The sequence below is a fragment of the Poromitra crassiceps genome (genome assembly GCF_964638095.1).
Source record: "Poromitra crassiceps genome assembly, chromosome: 1".
Lineage (NCBI taxonomy): Eukaryota > Metazoa > Chordata > Actinopteri > Beryciformes > Melamphaidae > Poromitra > Poromitra crassiceps.
Window position 1 is genome coordinate 84,205,163 of NC_139623.1, and position 25,713 is coordinate 84,230,875.

At 44.6% G+C, this 25,713-nt stretch overlaps 1 protein-coding gene across 1 annotated transcript in view; it reads right to left on the reverse strand.

The window, feature by feature from the left end:
- Positions 1–25,713, reverse strand: part of esama (endothelial cell adhesion molecule a) — a 101,172-nt gene extending 75,459 nt beyond the window's left edge. The window contains exon 1 of the mRNA XM_083640566.1: positions 25,574–25,713. Coding sequence (XP_083496692.1) covers positions 25,574–25,640 — 67 coding nt within the window. The 5' untranslated portion in view covers positions 25,641–25,713. The remainder of the gene's footprint in view (positions 1–25,573) is intronic.

Consider the following 25,713-nt stretch of genomic DNA (forward strand, 5'->3'; position numbering starts at 1 on the left):
CAGCCCTCTCATTCGGCACTATTTCCTCCCAACCGTAGAACTACCGTATTCCTCCTTCCTCCAACTAATATAACAGCTGCTGCCAGCAAATGATGAAGAGCTGAATGAAATGAGTGAAAGTCAAAGAGAGCGAGAGAGAGAAAGAAAGGAGGAAAAAAAGCTTGCTTGGCACTTGACAGCTCGGCTCTATTTTTATCAGTGGGAGGAGGTAAAAGACAGATGAGCGACACGTTTGGGCAGTTAAGGGGAGGCCTGATGGTTCCTCGCTGCGTGATGATGTCTTGCTCAGTGACAGTGAGACGAGACAGAAACCACTATTCCTCTGTGAGCTCCTCCTGCGCGCCGTTATTAAAAGGAAACCCGCAGCAAAGCTATTTTCCTGACGATCATGATAGCAGAGGAGGAAGCCATTACTGTATGGATCAGACAAGGCTTGCCTTTCGTCCTCCCAGAGGATGTGTGTTAAGATGACTGAGTGAGCGGGGGGGGGAGGGTGTACGGATGTGCCATCAGTGAGTGGGGGGGGGAGGGTGTACGGATGTGCCATCAGTGAGTGGGGGGGGAGGGTGTACGGATGTGCCATCAGTGAGTGGGGGGGGAGGGTGTACGGATGTGCCATCAGTGAGTGGGGGGGGGTGTACGGATGTGCCATCAGTGAGTGGGGGGGGAGGGTGTACGGATGTGCCATCAGTGAGTGGGGGGGGGGAGGGTGTACGGATGTGCCATCAGTGAGTGGGGGGGGAGGGTGTACGGATGTGCCATCAGTGAGTGGGGGGGGTGTACGGATGTGCCATCAGTGAGTGGGGGGGGGGGTGTACGGATGTGCCATCAGTGAGTGGGGGGGGAGGGTGTACGGATGTGCCATCAGTGAGTGGGGGGGGAGGGTGTACGGATGTGCCATCAGTGAGTGGGGGGGGGGGGTGTACGGATGTGCCATCAGTGAGTGGGGGGGGGGGGGGGTGTACGGATGTGCCATCAGTGAGTGGGGGGGGGAGGGTGTACGGATGTGCCATCAGTGAGTGGGGGGGGAGGGTGTACGGATGTGCCATCAGTGAGTGGGGGGGGAGGGTGTACGGATGTGCCATCAGTGAGTGGGGGGGGGAGGGTGTACGGATGTGCCATCAGTGAGTGGGGGGGGAGGGTGTACGGATGTGCCATCAGTGAGTGGGGGGGGTGTACGGATGTGCCATCAGTGAGTGGGGGGGAGGGTGTACGGATGTGCCATCAGTGAGTGGGGGGGGAGGGTGTACGGATGTGCCATCAGTGAGTGGGGGGGAGGGTGTACGGATGTGCCATCAGTGAGTGGGGGGGAGGGTGTACGGATGTGCCATCAGTGAGTGGGGGGGAGGGTGTACGGATGTGCCATCAGTGAGTGGGGGGGGGGGGGTGTACGGATGTGCCATCAGTGAGTGGGGGGGGGTGTACGGATGTGCCATCAGTGAGTGGGGGGGGGGGTGTACGGATGTGCCATCAGTGAGTGGGGGGGGGAGGGTGTACGGATGTGCCATCAGTGAGTGGGGGGGGGGGTGTACGGATGTGCCATCAGTGAGTGGGGGGGGGAGGGTGTACGGATGTGCCATCAGTGAGTGGGGGGGGGAGGGTGTACGGATGTGCCATCAGTGAGTGGGGGGGGGAGGGTGTACGGATGTGCCATCAGTGAGTGGGGGGGGGAGGGTGTACGGATGTGCCATCAGTGAGTGGGGGGGGTGTACGGATGTGCCATCAGTGAGTGGGGGGGGGAGGGTGTACGGATGTGCCATCAGTGAGTGGGGGGGGGGGGGGGGTGTACGGATGTGCCATCAGTGAGTGGGGGGGGGGGGTGTACGGATGTACCATTAGTGAGTGGGGGGGGGGGTGTACGGATGTGCCATCAGTGAGTGGGGGGGGGAGGGTGTACGGATGTGCCATCAGTGAGTGGGGGGGGGGGGGTGTACGGATGTGCCATCAGTGAGTGGGGGGGGGGAGGGTGTACGGATGTGCCATCAGTGAGTGGGGGGGGGGGGGTGTACGGATGTGCCATCAGTGAGTGGGGGGGGGGGTGTACGGATGTGCCATCAGTGAGTGGGGGGGGGAGGGTGTACGGATGTGCCATCAGTGAGTGGGGGGGGGGGAGGGTGTACGGATGTGCCATCAGTTTGTGGGGGGGGGAGGGTGTACGGATGTGCCATCAGTGAGTGGGGGGGGGAGGGTGTACGGATGTGCCATCAGTGAGTGGGGGGGGGGGGGGGGGGTGTACGGATGTGCCATCAGTGAGTGGGGGGGGGGGGTGTACGGATGTACCATTAGTGAGTGGGGGGGGGGTGTACGGATGTGCCATCAGTGAGTGGGGGGGGGAGGGTGTACGGATGTGCCATCAGTGAGTGGGGGGGGGGGGGGTGTACGGATGTGCCATCAGTGAGTGGGGGGGGGGAGGGTGTACGGATGTGCCATCAGTGAGTGGGGGGGGGGGGTGTACGGATGTGCCATCAGTGAGTGGGGGGGGGGGGGGTGTACGGATGTGCCATCAGTGAGTGGGGGGGGGAGGGTGTACGGATGTGCCATCAGTGAGTGGGGGGGGGGGAGGGTGTACGGATGTGCCATCAGTTTGTGGGGGGGGGAGGGTGTACGGATGTGCCATCAGTGAGTGGGGGGGGGAGGGTGTACGGATGTGCCATCAGTGCCATCGTGATGAAAGTGTTCACATCGAGGGCTTTGTTTAGGCAGGAAGTGGTATGGGGAGAATTAAGTGATTATAGCATAGGGTCTCAAAGAGAGACGGAAAACGTGTTGCATTTAAATTAAGATTTTAATTAAAGATGACAGTGATGAAGACGTTTAATAAAGCCTTTGTATACATGTGTGTGTGTGTGTGTGTGTGTGTGTGTGTGTGTGTGTGTGTGTGTGAGTGTGGCCTAGTCACACACAATGCGACAGAATACCTCCTAGCGCTACTGCAATGCCTCATCGCGACACACTGAGGTCTTACCTTACCCTTTTCCCTTCCGATATCCCTCACTTTAAAGCTGCATTCAGCGATGTTTTTGTGTTAAAATAAGTGTTAAATGGCTCTATATTCTGACAGCAATCACTGAAATAGAGTGTTTGGTCAGTGACTTGAAACCCCGCTGTCCTCCCCCCTGACTCCCTCCGCTGACTCACGGATAGTGGGGCTGGATTCGGGGTGAAAAATGACATGTTGTTCTTTATAGGCATCATGATCCAACCTTCCATTTCCCAGAAAATTTCAACTTTTCTCTGATTGGATGATTTGAGGTCGCCGCCAATTATTATCCAATCAATGAAAAGTTGACATTTTCTAGGAAACGGAAGGTTGGATCGCAATGCTAATAAAGGATGGACGTCTTTATGACCAAACACTATACACAGTGAGTGGATGTCTTTATGACCAAACACTATACACAGTATGAGTGGATGTCTTTATGACCAAACACTATACACAGTATGAGTGGATGTCTTTATGACCAAACACTATACACAGTATGAGTGGATGTCTTCATGACCAAACACTATACACAGTATGAGTGGATGTCTTTATGACCAAACACTATACACAGTATGAGTGGATGTCCTTATGACCAAACACTATACACAGTATGAGTGGATGTCTTTATGACCAAACACTATACACAGTATGAGTGGATGTCTTTATGACCAAACACTATACACAGTATGAGTGGATGTCTTTATGACCAAACACTATACACAGTATGAGTGGATGTCTTTATGACCAAACACTATACACAGTGAGTGGATGTCTTCATGACCAAACACTATACACAGTATGAGTGGATGTCTTTATGACCAAACACTATACACAGTATGAGTGGATGTCTTTATGACCAAACACTATACACAGTATGAGTGGATGTCTTCATGACCAAACACTATACACAGTATGAGTGGATGTCTTTATGACCAAACACTATACACAGTATGAGTGGATGTCTTCATGACTAAACACTATAAACAGTATGAGTGGATGTCTTCATGACCAAACACTATACACAGTATGAGTGGATGTCTTTATGACCAAACACTATACACAGTATGAGTGGATGTCTTTATGACCAAACACTATACACAGTATGAGTTAGGGCTGTTGAAACGAATTTTGATATTCGAATATTATTCAAATTTAATAATTATGAACGAAATTCGATTATTATTATTTTTTTTAAACGAATATTTTTTTATTAATATTTTTTTTTTTTTTTTTTAGAACACTAGAACAGTGACAAGTTCTGACAACATACTTGAAGAAAAGAGTGTTAACTGAAGTTGACTGTTGAAGCTGCTATACTGATGTAAACCTACGTGTAGCTCTTAAAATGTATGTTCATTCATTGTTAACTGAAGTTGACTGTTGAAGCTGCTATACTGAATGTAAACCTATAGCTCTTAACACATTCAGTGCCAGCGACGCCATATGGCGTCATTAGAAATTTACCGTACAGTGCCAGCGACGCCAAATGGCGTCATAACTCGATTTTTTTTTTTTGACGGGGGGGTGTCGATCTATGCCTCTTACATCGCCTCTTACAATATTCAGAGGTATTGAATGTGTCTAACCTATTTTACAGAACCCTTAGGTGGCGACAGCGCTCTCCAGATGAGAGAACGTGGAGTGAAACACACAGAAGAAGTCATTGGGGGGAAGGAAATCGCATCGCATCCGTCCGTATGCAGCGGCTTCATTGAAGCAACGTTTAGCTGTGCCCCTGCAGCAGCCAATCTGCTATCACAATTGAGCACCTCGATGTCCGCTGCAACAGCCTCCGTGTCCGCTGCAACACATGATCAGCCGTGGATTTGTTATTATTCTCAACTCGAAGCATGGGAGCTGGTACACGCGGCTGTAAAAAAGCAGGATCTAGCTGACTTTTTCAGTGCTGAGCACAGGCAGAGAAAACGAGAAAACAGCAGAGCAGAGAGACACTCCTCCCACAACGGGGGGGGGGGGGGGAGGAGGAGGGGGGGAGGTGGGCACGCAGAGCCAAGTACACAACACAGACCCAGACAGCAGGACAGGGTTGGCAAACGCAAGCCAGAATATCCGATGCCCACCAGCAGCAAAAGATCAGCAAGAAGCTGCAACCAGCAGCGCATGCAGGCGCCAGCGCTGCTGGTTTCAGCTAAAAATATTATTCTTCCAAACAAAATTCCCTTGCCTTCACTGTTTTATTGAAGGAAATTATTTTTGAGGTGTGACTACATCAGAAAATTAGCTTCAGAGTCAGTGATGTGCTTGAAATGTTTAATTTCACAAAAGGCTCATTATCTCAGCTCGTAGAAAAAAAGCTCTGTTTTTCGTTCGATCAAGCTATCTTCTCCGGCTCATAACTAAAGAACGGAAAATGGGATCAATAAACTTTTTTTTGCAGGTGATAGAAGAGAGTCTCATCGTTATTTGTGCGTGTTCAGTGTTTACATAGTAATTATTAAAGAAATTATATGACTGTTTTAAAATGCATTGCGGCCTATGTGGCACAGCAAGCAACCTTTTGCCCAAGGGCCGTGGCACTGAAAGTGTTAAGTGCAATACGTGACTGATTTTTTTGTTGTTCATGGCTCATTGTTGTTTTGGCAAAGTTTACTTATTTGTTTATTGATAAGGAGCTCAAACAAAGGCTGTGTCTTTTTTTATTATCAATTATTTTATTTTAGCATTTCAGACAGCACCAATACATCACTGATGAATATTAACTAAGCTCTGGTTATCTGACCTATTTTCTAATGCAATGAATGTATGTACATTGTACAAGGAACATGTTTTCTTAAATAAACATCATTGCTGGACTATTTGTGATAAGCCTAATATTATTTTGAATATTCATCCACCATTCACTTTTCCATCTACATTTGGTAAAATGCTTAGAAAAAAGTTTTACTTGGTCAAACCCAAAGATTCAGCTATATTTAGAATCAGAACACAACATAAGAGAAGACAACAATTCACTCAGACCAAATTTTTTTTTTTTTTTTTTTTTTTTAATTCAATTAAAATTCAATTAAAATATTCGAATATAATTCGAATATTAAAATGTATAAAGCACTGAAATTCGAATTTGATTATAGAGGGAGATTGACAGCCCTAGTATGAGTGGATGTCTTCATGACCAAACACTATACACAGTATGAGTGATTGCTGTCAGAATAGAGCACCACAGTGATGCACCAGAAGTTCACATCACGCTGGTTCCCTCGTCTGGAAGTCAATGGGATTTTGGTTGGATGGCTGAAATACTGTACGCTCTGTGGTTAACACAAGTTTATGAAACTGCCATCTTTGTGTTCAGCGAGATCTTCACAAATGAACACCACGTTTATGATTTTTGAAATGGTATGCGACTTTTAAAAATCTCAATTTTCAGAAAACACTTCAAAATCATAGAATGGTGTTCATTTGTGAACATTATCTTCTTGCTGTACAAAGATTGCGGTTTCATACATTTGTGTTAACCACAGACCTTATTTCAGGCATTTAACAAATCCCCATTGACTTCGAGACGAGGGAACCAGGAAGTGCTAACTTCCTGGTTTGAGGACTCATTCCTGCAATACTTTATATAGAGCGCTTTAACACTTATTCTTACAAAAATATATCAAAGTAGCCTTAACTGCATTGTGAGTCAAATCTAAACCTCTGCATACGGGAATTCAAATTTCTTGGGAATATAGCGATCGAGCACCGAGAGGTTGATCGTCTGCCTAAATTGCCAATTGCCTTCAGCATGTCATGCATACATTCACATAAACAATCCTCGGCACGCCTCCAAGTGAGAAGAACCGGACGGAAAGCGAGCGGTTTGCCTAATTACTCGTAATGTCTGGGGTTAATGGGAACGTCTGTCAGGGATGGGTGTCCTCGGGGAATCAGTGAACGTAATGACCAGTCACTAATGAATGCTCCAAACGTCAATGCCGACACTCGGCTCAAAGCTTCTCTGTCACCGCTTTACTAAAACAAGGCGCCGGTTTGCCAAACGCTGCCTCCCATGCGAGAGAACCCCATCACTTTGTGGTTCAAGTGGCGAGCATTTCCATATTGCCGTTGTAAAACAGACTCAGCAGTAAGCTAAGTCTGCCTTAAATCCAGACTTAATCCTGATAGATCCTGATTAGCATTCAGTTTAGAAACTTGCACCTCTTCAAAGACATGTGCAGGGAGATTACCAGGGGCTCTGTAATTCAGAGCCTGTGTACAGTTGTGCTGTGGCACCGAGATATGTGAAAAAAGAGATGAATGAATGATGATGAGTTCTGCTGGTGGATGGGGACACACCAAAGGCAAAACATTTTATTTTTCTATCATTTTATTATCTTATCCGTTTGTGTGTATTGCTTTTATTCTGTGTATGTATTGTTATCCCTTGTGTATGTTTTTTTTTTATCCCTTGTGCATTTTTATTATATTGCTTTTTTATTCCCATATTCTGTATTTATCTTGTAGTTTTTAGTTGTTTATGTCCCGAGAACTGCGGGTGAAAATTAGCTTCGGCTAACCCCGGCACTTTTACCGTTGTCACGTATGGATGATTCTGTACATGTATAACTGTCTTATTAATGTGCATTGTCCTGTCCAAATAAACAATAAAGTAAAGTAAAGTAAAGTAAGTAAAGTAAAGTAAAGTAAAGTAAAGTGTCATTTCGGTGAAGGCTAGCATTTCAAGGTGACATGTACGTCAAATATACCACTTCCTGTCACCATAATCTTTACGCACTTTCCTGCCTTGCACGTCCATACAAATTCGTATGCCATTGTCCTTGCCTAGAGAAGCAGAAAATAGGGCTGACATCAGACATCAACAGCAAGGAAACTGATTTAGCCTTTTGACGGGGCCACAGGTCCACGGTGACTTTCACAATTAACAATGGTGGCCTGTGAGGAGGAGAGCTGGACCCCAGCGCTGGAGATCATTGCCTCATTGCAAGTGAGGGGATAAGTGTCCAACTGATGACAGAAATACAGGCATTTGTGCCAAATGAAACAGCCAAGTCTCGCCCTTCGGCAAAGGGCATGGAAAATTACATTTGTGTAATAGTTTATTTTAAAAACCACTCGGTTGCTCTTAATCTGATGATGGCAAACATGTTTTCTCTGAGGGCCGTTGTCACTTCCACTGCAAATGAAGAAAGAGAAATACAATTAGGGCAGTATCGGTGGACGTCCTCAGTGTGTACTGAGAAATGGCATATTAGTGGAATATTAAAAGATATCCACTCTCATGACTGTCGGCGTAGGGGGGGTGCATTAGCCAAAATACAGTGCAGCGGAGAGGCAGCGCTGCGGGGGATGTTTTCAATAAACAACAATTATAGATGGAAGGGTTGTGCAAGCTGCACCTCTGAGCCATTATCAGAGATAATGACATCAACGGAGCTCCCTCACAGCCGTGTTGTGTGTGACAGAGAGATGGATAAGAGCCTATAATTACATACACCACCCAGGGAGGGAAGGATCAGTGGAGAGATGGAGAGAGAGAGAGAGAGAGAGAGAGAGATGGAGAGAGAGAGAGAGAGAGAGATAGGGGGATGATTAGAAAGAGGAGAATAAACACATAGGGGGCTCAGGGCTACAAAGTGAAGGCTCTGTACAGTTAGATACACACACACATAGTTACAGTACATGCACACACACACACGCACACACACACACACACACACACACACACACGCACACACACACGCACACACGCACGTCTTGCTTGCTTCTACTATAACAAGGTCCCCTCACTCCGAGCCTCTGAGCTGACCTGAGACGCTGATACTGATGAGATGCTGGAGCTGCTGCAGCCCTCAGGAGAGATGGAGGAAGCAGAGGAGGAGGAGGAGGAGGAGGAGGAGGAGGAGGAGGAAGCAGAGGAGGAGGAGGAGGAGGAGGAGGAGGAAGCAGAGGAGGAGGAGGAGGAGGAGGAGGTTGGACTGTGAGATGAAGAGGAAGAGGAGGGAGTAGCGATGAGATGATGATAAAGAAACGGAGGAAGCATGTGTAAGCAGGTGAGAAGGGAGAGATAGGAGAGACAGCAGAGGAGGGGTAACTGTGAAGGGGAGATACACTGCAAGAAATGTCCTTAAAGCCCTCCAGTCAGTGTTTCTATCTGTTTAAACGGTGGATATTCTTTTTCAAATGGTCTATTCTATGAGCACCTGCTATAAAGTTGCACGTCATCTGATTCTGTGCTACGCTATTTGCGTAAGATACACCAAGGAGATATGGTTATTATGCAATAATTTCCTTTGCCTGGCCCACTTGAGACCAAACTGGGTCCCATGTGAACTTAAATGAGTTTGACACCCGTGCTTTGAGTCTTAAAGGTCCCAATTCGTGCAGCTGTAACCTCTTAAAAACGTGTGTCTCTGGTCCATAAAACATGATTCTGGATTAATCTGTCGAAAATATAGCAACCCCGTTTGTTGTGACGGAGTTCTCACTTCCTCATCTCGTCGCTTCCCAAGAATGGCCTGTTTCTATAATATATTCAGAACTAACAGTTCCCATTGGCCGCTGAGGGAGAGCCCGCCCCAGGCTCCCAGCGGCCAATCAGATTAGCGTCTGTGGACCAGCATGCTAGGTTGCGAGTTATCGTTAACTTAACGGTACTATGCTAAAGAGGACATCTCAAAATGCCTAGACTTACCGAATGCACCTCTGCAGTTGCTGGATCACGTACAGTTGGCGTTGCTCCAGCTAGAAGTGTTAATTTTGTGGCTATAGACAAAATGGTGCAGGTAGCTTGTGTGAGAGAGACCCGCGCAGTATGCAGGAGGAAGCTAGTGACGTCCCAATTCCCCTCTGGGCAAACGAAGCGTTTGGGGGTGTGGCTTGGAGGAGACTGCAGGGGGACGCTGGATAGGGACAAATCCAACTGTGGCAGTTCTGAGCGTGTGACCACTCATTACAGGGAGGGCTGACAGCAGTATATATGCATTTACAAGTAAAAACAGCTTTTGCACGGAATGGGACCTTTAATGTCAACAAACAATTCTTTAAAAAAAGTAATTCAGCAAGGCCATTAATCATTGTATCTAGAAAAATGACTTGAATCAAGAAAGTTAATTTGCATTGACAACAAGTGGAATTGTGCCACTCCCTTGTCACATTTTGTCATTTGTCTTGAGGAAAATGTAGATGTTGAGACTCAATGCTGTGCTACATGACTTGTTAAGATGGGATTTGTTGCAGTGTAGGGAGGGAAGGGAGTGGAGCTAGTGGGGTGAATGCAGAGATGACAGCAGGGACTGGGCATCCCAGACACAAGCTTCTGAGAAAAATGAGATTGATAGAGCGGCTATTTGTCTCTGCTGGCAGGCACAGGACTTTTAGGCTTGAGACTCTCACCTCAGCCTCCATAAAAGACAGCTGTTACATTGATGTTTGGGATCACGCGGCGCCACTCTCCAGAAGATCCTGGGAGCACTGTGTGAATATGTGAAGTCAGAACTTGGCCTAAATTGTGTCTGTCCATCAAAACCTACTTCCTGCTTCCTGTCAAAGTGCTGCTAAGAAGCAGTCTGGGGGGGGGGGGGGTCTGTGTGTCACTCAAAGTCAAAAACAGCTCTTTGAATGATCAAGTTTTAAATGATGGGTCAATTTTTCTTTAGAAGCCACCAAGAGCTGTTTACACTAAAACATGTAATTACAACACATTATAAAACTACTCTGCAGTGCATATGACAAATTGATGATATTGACAGTGCCAGTGTCTGAGTGATGCACTGTGAGCACAGTAGCATCAACTCAGCTTGTGCCTCCTACTGGCTCTCTAACAGCCACTTCTTCTTCATTCACTCTGCCTCCTACTGGCTCTCTAACAGCCACTTCTTCTTCATTCACTCTGCCTGGGTGAGAACGCCGATACAGCTCTGATGCCCTGAAGGCCTCCGCTTAATAGTGGGAACGTAATGACTTTTTACACCAGGCTGCCCGCTGCCTCATACACAATTACTCCATGATCTGTGTTTCATCAGCTCTTTGTAATTAATTGTGCTCATATAAAAGAGATTTTCTCCACACACAGGTATCAAAGTGACATAATGAGCGGGTCTAAGAAAATGCCCTACTTGTGTGTGTGCGCACGTGTGTGTGTGTGTGTGTGTGTGTGTGTGTGTGTGTGTGTGTGTGTGTGTGTCTGTGCACGTGCGTGTGTTCTTAAAAGACCATTCTTTTTATATACAGTAACTTACATCACGTCTGATACTTCTACAATGACAAACATGCTTACAACGGTAATCCTTTTTACACAATGAAATGCATAATTCTGTTTCAGTCAAATAGGGCTAATTCTGAGGCTATTTCAATGTAACGGTAACACTTATTAAAAAGGCATCGCTCCCTCCGCTCCTCCACCCTTGCAGATCGCCTCGTGCCTCCATCGCTACGTGGGCTCAAAAGTCACTCATCCCGGTCACGACTCTTCTTGCCCCTGGTGCCACAATGGTGGACCGAGCTCCCCCCTTCTGTCAGGACGGCCGAATCACTGCCTATCTTTCAACGGAGACTAAAAACACACCTTTTCAGCCAGGCTACACCTGGATCCTTCTTGAACTAACCATCCTTCTAAAAAAACAACGAAAAATGCTCATTCCTTCAAGTATTGACATTATGCTACTTCGGGCCCTATCTTCCCAAAAGCGCTAATTTAGCGTTTGCGCTCGTTTAACGCCATGTGCAATGCAGATTTGGGGCGGGCACAAGCGCATGCCTGTTATAATTATACTGGGCATAGGCGTGCCACATGCCAAAGCAGGCGTTTCAGCGCTAAAATGTGGGGATGGCATTATCCTATCATCAGCAGTGCGCAATTACTTTGCGCTAAGAGCTTTGAAAAGGACCTCTTACGTGCAAATACCTCGCTGCTCCGGGAGCGCACCGTGCAGCGCAGCGCAGTGCAAAGTAAAATTCCTTTTGGATATGTCCTTACACACAGCCTTGCCACGCCAGGACATCAAATTTCGCTGCTAAAATTGGGTATTAGCAGATAATTCAGTGAGGCAATCAACTATAACTCACTGAGAAACGTTTATCACATCGCAAAGAGGGAAATGAATTGAGAAAACTTGTTGGACAATGGACATACGCTATTTATCTTCATAACCCGGAGGGTCGTTGGCACCACAGACGATCTGTCAATAAGCTCTCTCTGTCCTCGCACGAGTGAGTCCACTCTATTACGCATGGAGAGAATTACAGCATATTGCAAGCCTCGCGCAAACACAGCAATTGCGAGACGGGAATCTGATTGGTTTGATTGATGTAATTGCCTGGCCACACCTGTGAATAATTCTGGTGCATAAGACCGCCCAAATCCCATTTGCGCTGGCATTTTGGGGGCGCAGATGATTTGGCACGGGCTGCGCCTGCAGCAGGTGCCGTGAACGTTTCCGCATCCCCGCCGAGAATTGCATCCCCACCAAATTTCGGGGCTGTATCTCAATCATGCCTTTCGGATGGTCTCGCTGGTGATGTCATAACACAAAGCGATGTCATATTCAGGATCTATAAAGGTTCGGTTCTGCAGGTCCTCTGCAGTTGTTCATAAACGAAACTAATCTCGCGACAACACTCTGCAACCGTTCCCAACTTCGAACCTTGCAGACCCAGCTATCAAGTTCCACAGCGTTCCTACTCATCGAGACTTCAGTTTACCAAGTGTGTCTTGGCCATCAACTATCCGCGACTAGATCCACATTTCCCACACCAAGCCTGACAATAAATCATTACAATATGCTCCCGTGAGGTGGGGATGCATTTAGCTGCTGCCGGGCGGGGGTGCAAAACTCGGCATAACACCTGGACACTTGCGCAAGGCAGACTGCTATCGTTAAGGCACGCAAACAGGTGCGCAAGGGCAAATAGGGGATATCGCCTGTACCAAGATAAGGCCCCAGGACTCTTTACAGTAGCTACTGTAGCTAATTGTAGCTACTAGCTAATTGAGGTGTGAAATAAGTAATTAGAGAAGAAACAATAAATACAGTATCTAGCAAAGATGTATTTTTTATTTATTTATCTAATTACAAGCTACACAAATACACGGCAGGATTATGTCAATGTCCCTAAGTGCATCAGTCTCTACCCCCCCACCCCCACCCAAGTACCTCCAAGTAAGAATGATTTAACATGGATGTAACCTATCTTGTCTAAGCCTTTGCTTTGCTCTCAATTCCGGTCTGTCCACAGCTTTATTTACTTTTGTTTTATTTTGAAGGACAGGTCATAAGGATATGCGGTTGCAACATGAAAATGTGTGTTGTGCATGTAATTGATGGCTTAATAGCTAAAAGTTGTTGTAAAATATAACACATTTACCATCAGTTTCCATGCTCTCCGCCTCCTAAATGTCTCAACTCAGCATCTCAGGTAGGCTATGATAGAATAGAAAACTCCAGGTCGTATTTACCACTTTTTGGGATCTTGCATGTGCGCTCAACTTGTAATTATGATAGGCAGTGCTTGAAGGCAGTAGTAGCTGTGTGCTGCTAGGTAGCATTAGCTAAGCACTCTGTCAGCAGCTACACTGCCGGCCCAGAGGGAGATAGGAAAGGGGCGGTGGGGGTTGACATCAGCAGCCTGCCAGAACATATGAGTGTGAGGGAACAGGGAGAATAGCCAGCGAAGCAGCCAGACTGGCCGTAGGAGCCACCTGATAAGCCTCCTGTGGCTCCCTTGGCTGTAAATAGTCATTAGCCAGTGTATTGTCAAAGCCTGGCTATACTGGCTCCATAGGCGGCCTTAAATTAGGTGTTGGTATGAGTATGATACTGCAGTCTTGCATTGTGTATGCAATTCAGCAGGACATGCCATTATTATGATTTGAAACATCCCCTTCAAAAACCTAACATTTCTATAAATATAGTTCATCTGGCATGTATTTAGATTGGGAATAGAATGCCTTGTTGAGAGAAACTATTCTTGACTGTGAAATGCCAGAAGCAAACATCAGCTGGGAATAACTCTGTTTATGTAGCCCATAGGCAAAACAATACACAAAACCACATGCTTTACTGTCCACAAGAGATTTCTATCGGAACTCGCGGGCGTCTTTACCGGCATCAATCACTCATGGGGGCAGAAATATGAATGTCCATACACAGCACGGCCAGCCTGCCCATGCCCCGCCCGCTTCCTCTTCAAGAAAGGGTGATGGGGAGAGGGAGAGAGAGAGAGAGAGAGAGAGAGAGAGAGAGAGAGAGAGAGAGAGAACGAAGAAGGAGAGAAAGATGAGGGAGGGAAGTGCGTGTGCCTGTGCCTTTAAGAGAGTCCCCAGGCCAGGGCCAAATGTTGGGAAAGTGGCCCAGTGGCTTTCTCATGACCCTGGAGAGGAGGCCTTCATCCGTCGGGGACATCAGGGACGGGATGGGACGTCACAGAAAGCCCAGGGAAGTAAAGGGACGTCCCAACACATCCACACATCAGCATGTCATGACTGCCACCAAGACACTGGCTGGTCAATGGGTCTCACTGCCTATATCTTTCTGTGCCCACAATAATCAAATGACTGCTCCTACTTTGACTGGGAAAACAATAAACAAATTCCTATTTTCATGCAATATTGCGTTCTGTAATGACTGTCTGAATGTGCCTCCTCCACTTACGATTCAACATTCATTTTAATGGTCATAGTGACAAGCAACACCCTGCATTCCCCATACTCTTATAAACTACAGCTGTGTTGCTCCCACTGTTTCCATTGATCCCATGTCACTTTCCTCCCGCAAGATATACTGTACAGTACTTAACAAGATATGCAGTGTTGAGAGTGTCTGAACGATGGATATACTGTACAGTACTTAACAAGATATGCAGTGTTGAGAGTGTCTGAACGATGGATATACTGTACAGTACTTAACAAGATATCCAGTGTTGAGAGTGTCTGAACGATGGATATACTGTACAGTACTTAACAAGATATCCAGTGTTGAGTGTGTCTGAACGATGGATATACTGTACAGTACTTAACAAGATATGCAGTGTTGAGAGTGTATGAACGATGGATATACTGTACAGTACTTAACAAGATATGCAGTGTTGAGAGTGTCTGAACGATGGATATACTGTACAGTACTTAACAAGATATCCAGTGTTGAGAGTGTATGAACGATGGATATACTGTACAGTACTTAACAAGATATCCAGTGTTGAGAGTGTCTGAACGATGGATATACTGTACAGTACTTAACAAGATATCCAGTGTTGAGAGTGTCTGAACGATGGATATACTGTACAGTACTTAACAAGATATCCAGTGTTGAGAGTGTCTGAACGATGGATATACTGTACAGTACTTAACAAGATATCCAGTGTTGAGTGTGTCTGAACGATGGATATACTGTACAGTACTTAACAAGATATCCAGTGTTGAGTGTGTCTGAACGATGGATATACTGTACAGTACTTAACAAGATATCCAGTGTTGAGAGTGTCTGAACGATGGATATACTGTACAGTACTTAACAAGATATGCAGTGTTGAGAGTGTCTGAACGATGGATATACTGTACAGTACTTAACAAGATATCCAGTGTTGAGTGTGTCTGAACGATGGATATACTGTACAGTACTTAACAAGATATCCAGTGTTGAGAGTGTCTGAACGATGGATATACTGTACAGTACTTAACAAGATATGCAGTGTTGAGAGTGTCTGAACGATGGATATACTGTACAGTACTTAACAAGATATCCAGTGTTGAGAGTGTATGAACGATGGATATACTGTACAGTACTTAACAAGATATCCAGTGTTGAGAGTGTCTGAACGATGGATATACTGTACAGTACTTAACAAGATATCCAGTGTTGAGAGTGTCTGAACGATGGATATACTGTACAGTACTTAACAAGATATCCAGTGTTGAGAGTGTCTGAACGATGGATATACTGTACAGTACTTAACAAGATATCCAGTGTTGAGAGTGTCTGAACGATGGATATACTGTACAGTACTTAACAAGATATCCAGTGTTGAGTGTGTCTGAACGATGGATATACTGTACAGTACTTAACAAGATATCCAGTGTTGAGAGTGTCTGAACGATGGATATACTGTACAGTACTTAACAAGATATCCAGTGTTGAGAGTGTCTGAACGATGGATATACTGTACAGTACTTAACAAGATATCCAGTGTTGAGTGTGTCTGAACGATGGATATACTGTACAGTACTTAACAAGATATCCAGTGTTGAGTGTGTCTGAACGATGGATATACTGTACAGTACTTAACAAGATATCCAGTGTTGAGAGTGTCTGAACGATGGATATACTGTACAGTACTTAACAAGATATCCAGTGTTGAGTGTGTCTGAACGATGGATATACTGTACAGTACTTAACAAGATATCCAGTGTTGAGTGTGTCTGAACGATGGATATACTGTACAGTACTTAACAAGATATCCAGTGTTGAGAGTGTATGAACGATGGATATACTGTACAGTACTTAACAAGATATCCAGTGTTGAGAGTGTATGAACGATGGATATACTGTACAGTACTTAACAAGATATCCAGTGTTGAGTGTGTCTGAACGATGGATATACTGTACAGTACTTAACAAGATATCCAGTGTTGAGAGTGTCTGAACGATGGATATACTGTACAGTACTTAACAAGATATCCAGTGTTGAGAGTGTCTGAACGATGGATATACTGTACAGTACTTAACAAGATATCCAGTGTTGAGAGTGTCTGAACGATGGATATACTGTACAGTACTTAACAAGATATCCAGTGTTGAGAGTGTATGAACGATGGATATACTGTACAGTACTTAACAAGATATCCAGTGTTGAGAGTGTCTGAACGATGGATATACTGTACAGTACTTAACAAGATATCCAGTGTTGAGTGTGTCTGAACGATGGATATACTGTACAGTACTTAACAAGATATGCAGTGTTGAGAGTGTCTGAACGATGGATATACTGTACAGTACTTAACAAGATATCCAGTGTTGAGAGTGTATGAACGATGGATATACTGTACAGTACTTAACAAGATATCCAGTGTTGAGAGTGTCTGAACGATGGATATACTGTACAGTACTTAACAAGATATCCAGTGTTGAGAGTGTCTGAACGATGGATATACTGTACAGTACTTAACAAGATATCCAGTGTTGAGAGTGTCTGAACGATGGATATACTGTACAGTACTTAACAAGATATCCAGTGTTGAGAGTGTCTGAACGATGGATATACTGTACAGTACTTAACAAGATATCCAGTGTTGAGTGTGTCTGAACGATGGATATACTGTACAGTACTTAACAAGATATCCAGTGTTGAGAGTGTCTGAACGATGGATATACTACAGTACTTAACAAGATATGCAGTGTTGAGAGTGTCTGAACGATGGATATACTGTACAGTACTTAACAAGATATCCAGTGTTGAGAGTGTATGAACGATGGATATACTGTACAGTACTTAACAAGATATCCAGTGTTGAGAGTGTATGAACGATGGATATACTGTACAGTACTTAACAAGATATCCAGTGTTGAGAGTGTCTGAACGATGGATATACTGTACAGTACTTAACAAGATATCCAGTGTTATGAGTGTATGAACGATGGATATACTGTACAGTACTTAACAAGATATGCAGTGTTGAGAGCGTATGAACGATGGATATACTGTACAGTACTTAACAAGATATCCAGTGTTGAGAGTGTCTGAACGATGGATATACTGTACAGTACTTAACAAGATATCCAGTGTTGAGAGTGTATGAACGATGGATATACTGTACAGTACTTAACAAGATATCCAGTGTTGAGAGTGTATGAACGATGGATATACTGTACAGTACTTAACAAGATATCCAGTGTTGAGAGTGTATGAACGATGGATATACTGTACAGTACTTAACAAGATATCCAGTGTTGAGAGTGTATGAACGATGGATATACTGTACAGTACTTAACAAGATATCCAGTGTTGAGAGTGTCTGAACGATGGATATACTGTACAGTACTTAACAAGATATCCAGTGTTGAGAGTGTATGAACGATGGATATACTGTACAGTACTTAACAAGATATGCAGTGTTGAGAGTGTCTGAACGATGGATATACTGTACAGTACTTAACAAGATATCCAGTGTTGAGAGTGTATGAACGATGGATATACTGTACAGTACTTAACAAGATATGCAGTGTTGAGAGTGTCTGAACGATGGATATACTGTACAGTACTTAACAAGATATCCAGTGTTGAGAGTGTCTGAACGATGGATATACTGTACAGTACTTAACAAGATATCCAGTGTTGAGAGTGTATGAACGATGGATATACTGTACAGTACTTAACAAGATATCCAGTGTTGAGTGTGTATGAACGATGGATATACAGTACAGTACTTAACAAGATATCCAGTGTTGAGAGTGTATGAACGATGGATATACTGTACAGTACTTAACAAGATATCCAGTGTTGAGTGTGTATGAACGATGGATATACAGTACTTAACAATAGTGACTATTAGAGCTGCAATGATTAGGCGATTAATTGATCAGTCGTTTGACAGAAAATTAATTGCAACTATTATATATATATATATATATATATATATATATATAAGAAAAATACAACATTCTCTCGTTCCAACTTCTTAAAAGTGAATATTTTCTGGTTTCTTTAGTCTTCTATGACAGTAAACAGAATATCTTTGTGTCATTGACTGTTGGTCAGGACAAAAGACAAGAGAAGAAAAAGTTTCAACATTTTTCGACATTCTATAGACCAAACGACTAATCGATTAGTCGAGAATATAATCAACAGATGAATCGATAATGAAAATAATCATTAGTTGCAGCCTAGTAGTCTCTCCCCAGACTCAAATATGATGTTGAATCGCTGCACTCTGCATACTTCATAATAGAGTCTGTGCCACTCTGCATACCCCGCTGCTGTTTTGAGGCGGGAACAATTGAATGACTGACAGGTCGTAGTACCTGTACCGTAGAGAGAGTGGTTCATTTTCAAAAGTCAACAGTCAGGTTGGGTGGGTGCGCCTGATCGCTAAAAAGTCATTATTGATTGGTGGCCCCAGGATTCCAGGGCAACCAATCACTGGCCAGGAATCCGATCAGTTTGGAGCGAGCAATGTCGCAGACCCAGAGAGAGATCTGCAGCATGCAGTAGTGTATCAGTGTAAGAACTCTCATAGGTCTGGCACTGAGACTACTGTACAGCCCTAGTGACTATACAAATTTGAAACTCAGTGAATGTTGTCTGTGAAAACCTGTAATGCACACAGGCTTACGTTGAGTATGTGCCTTTAAAAAATGTACTTAATATTACTTAATACAGTGCTCCGTAATCTAATCAGAGTATGAATCCTGTGAATGTGACTTTAATTAAAGTCATATAATTACGACTTGTGTCCTATCTCTATCTGCAGTATTAGAATGACTGCTAGCCTGAAGTGTTGTACATGTCTGGTGTGCACAGCTGGTGAGAAGACTCTGACCCCTGATAATGAAGGGCTATAAACTGCATAGTATTAAGCTGATAACACATCAGTGAAAGGGGGACGGTTCAAAGACTATGAGGAAGAGACGGAATTTAACAGAATGAAATGACCAAGAGGAACAAGCCCTGCTAACATTTTGGAACTAGGGATGTCATCTCCATCCCAGTGACCTCGCTCTTTCCCCGTCACTGAGAGGTTGAACCTGCAGCTGCTTCCATCTTGGCCTCACACAGAGTGTCAGTGGGTGTAAATACATGGGATTACAAGAGGTGTGGGCACACTTGATTGGGCGGCAAAGCGCCTTGCCAGAGGGGGGAAAGTCAGCTGTTGTATTTGTATGTCATTATTACGTGTGTACCAATAAATCCCTCAATCTCCCTCCTCAAAGCAAAATGGCAGCAGTTGCTGGGGACACATAGAGGGGACCGCAGGCTTCAGACGGCTGTAATCCGGCTCAAGGCGGACATGGGCTTTGCCGCACATGCATTTGGTATTATTCTAAGAAATAGGCAATTAGAGATAAGGACATAGTTGTTCTAAGTTGGGCAAATTGCATTCCACGCCCCTCCCTTCGGCCATCTTTGGGGACAGTGTGATATACTTTGGGATGTAGTGTTGACAGCAGAACAATAGGGAGTGAAAACAGGAAACAAACAAGTGCTGTCATATCGTCATATATAAATACAGTATGCCACTACCCTGACTCTGACTGGCCCTGTGTTAAAATAATACAAACTGCTGCCCTGACTGGCCCTGTGTTAAAATAATACAAACTGCTGCCCTGACTGGCCCTGTATTAAAATAATCCAAACTGCTGCCCTGACTGGCCCTGTGTTAAAATAATCCAAACTGCTGCCCTGACTGGCCCTGTGTTAAAATAATACAAACTGCTGCCCTGACTGGCCCTGTGTTAAAATAATACAAACCACTGCCCTGACTGGCTGGCTGTGTTAAAATAATACAAACCACTGCCCTGACTGGCCCTGTGTTAAAATAATACAAACTGCTGCCCTGACTGACCCTGTGTTAAAATAATACAAACCACTGCCCTGACTGGCCCTGTGTTAAAATAATACAAACCGCTGACCTGACTGGCCCTGTGTTAAAATAATACAAACCGCTGCCCTGACTGGCCCTGTGTTAAAATAATACAAACTGCTGCCCTGACTGGCCCTGTGTTAAAATAATACAAACCACTGCCCTGACTGGCTGTGTTAAAATAATACAAACCACTGCCCTGACTGGCCCTGTGTTAAAATAATACAAACTGCTGCCCTGACTGGCCCTGTGTTAAAATAATACAAACTGCTGCCCTGACTGGCCCTGTGTTAAAATAATACAAACTGCTGCCCTGACTGGCCCTGTGTTAAAATAATACAAACCACTGCCCTGACTGACCCTGTGTTAAAATAATACAAACCACTGCCCTGACTGGCCCTGTGTTAAAATAATACAAACCGCTGCCCTGACTGGCCCTGTGTTAAAATAATACAAACTGCTGCCCTGACTGACCCTGTGTTAAAATAATACAAACTGCTGCCCCGACTGGCCCTGTGTTAAAATAATACAAACTGCTGCCCTGACTGGCCCTGTGTTAAAATAATACAAACCACTGCCCTGACTGGCCCTGTGTTCAAATAATACAAACTGCTGCCCTGACTGGCCCTGTGTTAAAATAATACAAACTGCTGCCCTGACTGGCCCTGTGTTAAAATAATACAAACTGCTGCCCTGACTGGCCCTGTGTTAAAATAATACAAACTGCTGCCCTGACTGGCCCTGTGTTAAAATAATACAAACTGCTGCCCTGACTGGCCCTGTGTTAAAATAATACAAACCACTGCCCTGACTGGCCCTGTGTTCAAATAATACAAACTGCTGCCCTGACTGGCCCTGTGTTAAAATAATGCAAACTGCTGCCCTGACTGGCCCTGTGTTAAAATAATACAAACCACTGCCCTGACTGGCTGGCTGTGTTAAAATAATACAAACCGCTGCCCTGACTGGCCCTGTGTTAAAATAATACAAACCACTGCCCTGACTGACCCTGTGTTAAAATAATACAAACTGCTGCCCTGACTGGCCCTGTGTTAAAATAATACAAACCACTGCCCTGACTGACCCTGTGTTAAAATAATACAAACTGCTGCCCTGACTGACCCTGTGTTAAAATAATACAAACCACTGCCCTGACTGACCCTGTGTTAAAATAATACAAACCACTGCCCTGACTGACCCTGTGTTAAAATAATACAGTACATGCAACTAAAAATAAGGCTTTTGCACCGCTCTCACTTGCTAATTGCGATCCTAAATCACTGAGCGCACGCCACAGAGAAAATGGGTGGTGGCAGCCCAGCTCTCCTCTCCCCCATCCCAATGGAGCTTTGAAGCCTGTATGGATTGACCTTGTTAAATAAGTAAAGTCCATTGTAGGAGCCACCTGGAAAACAAATGAAGATGTTATTCTGCCAGATGGCGTGTCTGGAATAGAAGAGTCATTGTACGATGGCTGGTTTGGAGATAAGGCAAAGCTTATACACTGCTGCTTTGATATGGGTCTTCTAGCTTCAAGCTTATCAGCTGTGCACATGGAAAGGTATGCACGCACGCAGCGCACACACACACACACACACACACACACACACACACACACACACACACACACACACACACACACACACACACACCAAACTCATATAAAATGCTGATGCAGATACAGAATAAGTAGCATAGAAGGGTTGTCAATATTTTCAAGGGGAAACTCAAGTATTATGCTATTCAACTATTTTCTGGGAATGCCTGCCCGATTCAACCCGAATTACTTTATAAAAAGTTAAAAAGCCCTGACTGGCTTTAGTTAAAAAGTTTGCAATTTGAAGTGCTTTGAAAACAATCAATGCGTCAGCCTGATCTATATAATAACGTTGACGTTGTGTGCGTGTCTGTGTGGGTATTTTTATGCATGCCAACATCTCAGGTTGGATTGGGCTGAAACTTTGCTTATGGGCAGGTTGGACAGTCCTGGATCCACCTGGAAAGTCCTGACCTGGATCCACCTGGAAAGTCCTGGAAACCACCTCACACTTACGCCCACACCCCCACCCCAGGACGGATTGGGCTGAAAATGTGCATGGCGGTGTTGTATAATCCAGGGATGGTCATGGGCAGGTTGTATGGTCCTGGAAACCTTCTAAGTTCTGGACACCACCATCCATTCCGGCCAAGCAAAAGGCGCAGTTGTATTGCTGTGTCCTATGTAACCCGGGCAACACTGGGTACATTGCTATTTACTTATGAGATAAGATTTTGCCAGAGAGCAACACTGAGGAAGGGCGTCTGACCCCAAACATCTGTGTTGCAATAAAAAAAAAGTACTAATTCATTGGACCAGTGTCCTGGATACATTTTTTTCTGTAACAAGTTAAGTTGCATCACCGACCATGCTTACTTATTTTATGTACTCTTCCTTGAAACAAGGATCCCAAACATTGTCAGTCAGTCACCCCAAAAGCTCCCACGCCTGATGTTTGCTGGGGAATTCCCTATTTTACTCCATGCATATGAATGTCTAACTATATTTAATGCCTGTCTAACTGGGACTGTAAATTCATGTAAATTCCCTGCCCATTTAATGCCTATTTAACTTAGCCTGTAAATTTCATGTACATTCAATGTAAACTCTTATTTAACTCAGACTGTAAATTCATGTAAATCCACTTATCATCCACAGAACACTTCACCACTCATGTACATATTGTATATATTTACTCGATTTGATTGCACTTGCAACTTTGTGATTGTCTTTAGTTATCTTCCTACTTCTTATCTCTGTATATTGATGTGACCGCTACGCTGCATACACACACTAAAGGTGCGTTCACACCGACCTATTAAAGTTTTTCGCTGGCGTCGAGTTTACATACAAAGTCAATGCAAACGAGCGATTGAGCGTATATTCGCCTGGGAGAAAAATCGCTGGGCGTCCGAGCGGCAGAGACAGAGCGATAGGGAGAAAATTCGCTCGTCGCTCGAGATGAAATATCCCAACTCGAGCGAAAATACGCTGGCATCAGTCGCTCGCCGCTCAACGCTGATTGGCTGCCGTGTGAGAGCGAGTCAAGGATCACACTGGTTTGGAACAAACCGCTGGTTTATTGTGTGGCAACAAACCACATTGACAGGCTGACAGCTGACATGAAGTGAAGTCTGTCCTACCGGTATGGAGCTCGCATTAGGAGCACGCTGATAGGCTTTAGCTTGTAAACAATGATGGTGGCTCGTAGTGGACAAATATCATGACATTGCGTAACGTTATATCCCCCACATGTCCGTCATTTCGTGTGCCTGTTGATGAGCGATTTAAACAGAGCGACAGAGCGATTCCAAAGGGTTGACTTGAGCGACAGAGCGAAAAATAAATATCTCGGTGTGAACGCACCTTAAGACAAATTCCTCGTATGTAACTTGCATACTGTGGCAATAAAAGTGATTCTGATTCTGATATCAAAAGGCTCCATAACTGCATTTCAAAGTAATACACTAAACTATATACTTATACAGTACGCCTTCTGATCTCATTGCAGTGACAACCATTTTTTCGGCACACAATCGTCATTTACTCGTGTCAAATTGAAGATCACTGGTTCTTTCAACTTGGACAGTTCAACAGAATTCTCTGTTACGCCACTTTTGACTGAGAGACCGAATGAGGTCTTATCTTGTTTGTTAGGGACGGTTGCTCACTTCCTGCTCTAAAGCAATACAACACTGAGACTCAAGGAGTGTCCAGCTTTCCTGTTACCACAGGCCCGCTATTCATGACCGTTTCCTCCCCGCATCTTGACCAGTGACCACTCAGTGTTTTCAGGACACACCTGCAGGGGACTGATGGTGAGTCAAACGCTGAGGTCAAGGTCAGCTACTGTTGTAGTAATGCATTGTTGTATCGTAACACTGAATCACTGCCTGGTGTGAACAGCTCCAGATGAGTGAATCACTATTGGAGATATGGACTGAGGTCAGGGTGGGTCCATCATGGAATGTCTCAGTGGCATCATTCTGAACTTAAATGTTACCATGGCTGTCTAAATGGTAAAAAGGTAGCTGTTTTCAGGCAAGACCACTCCCTTAGGTCGGAACAGGCCAGACTGAGATTGGCCGTGTCAGCACATGTGATTGTTTTGGCAACAGCGCTCAAAGGCACACTGGCTCAGGCAGCCTAGACCAAATCAAGAGGCTCCCACCTGATTTCAAGTCTCGTGACCGGCTTCTGTCTATAAACCAAGCACCCAAGGCCCTCCGGAAAAAGACGTGTGTGTGTGTGTGTGTGTGTGTGTGTGTGTGCGCGCGCGCGTGCATGCATTTTTCATGTCAGAGAAAGATGTTTCTTGAGAGTATACAGTCTATAGCCCAGGTAATACATGGTTAGTGTTAGTTGGTGATTTCCTATGTCAGCAAAAAATTGGCCTAGAGCTCAAATCTAATCTTCTAAATCAAAAAAGATGGCAGGGGCGTAGTAGGCGGCATACAGCGGCTGTATCAGTCTGTATGTCAGTATACATCCCTAGAGAGAGTGACTGCTGAGCCAAAAGGGATTATTCTTCCCTGGAAGACATAATCATGTGTAACACACTTGTTTCAAAGCCTGTGAAAAACAAACAGGTGTTTCAGCTTTAAATCCATCTCTTCATCCTCTGGCAAGCCTTGAAAGATATTATTTGTTTCTCCTTTTGGGTCATGAACTATTCTAACGCTATTTATGTTTGCAGCCCATTCTGTAATAAAATACAGTTCACACATACTTGAAGACTAGAATGTCTACAGTTTCAAAATATACAAAAATGACCAAACGTGTTTTCATACACTAGGCTACAGTCAATAACATTGAAGATATAGGATAGTTGTGTCCCAAATCCTATTGGACATAATACTACTTGCTGAGAATGTATTTCCAATGTCCAAGTAACGTAAATCAGGGATATTATTCTCAACTGAATGTGGGAGTGTAGGATATAAGAAAAAACAAAACACAAAAACACACCCAGGCTATTTCAGGAAAGGTAAATTCAAATTTCAAAATGCCCTTTACTGACCTGACAGCCCCAACAGAAAGGTCAACGACAGCAAAGTAAGTTTCCTCGAAGTTGTATAGACCTCCATGGTTCAGCAGCCAGCTTCCACTTGGCTCTGTAGCCGAGCTGTGTTTCGCCTCGGGCAAAGCTCTTCAAGTCTG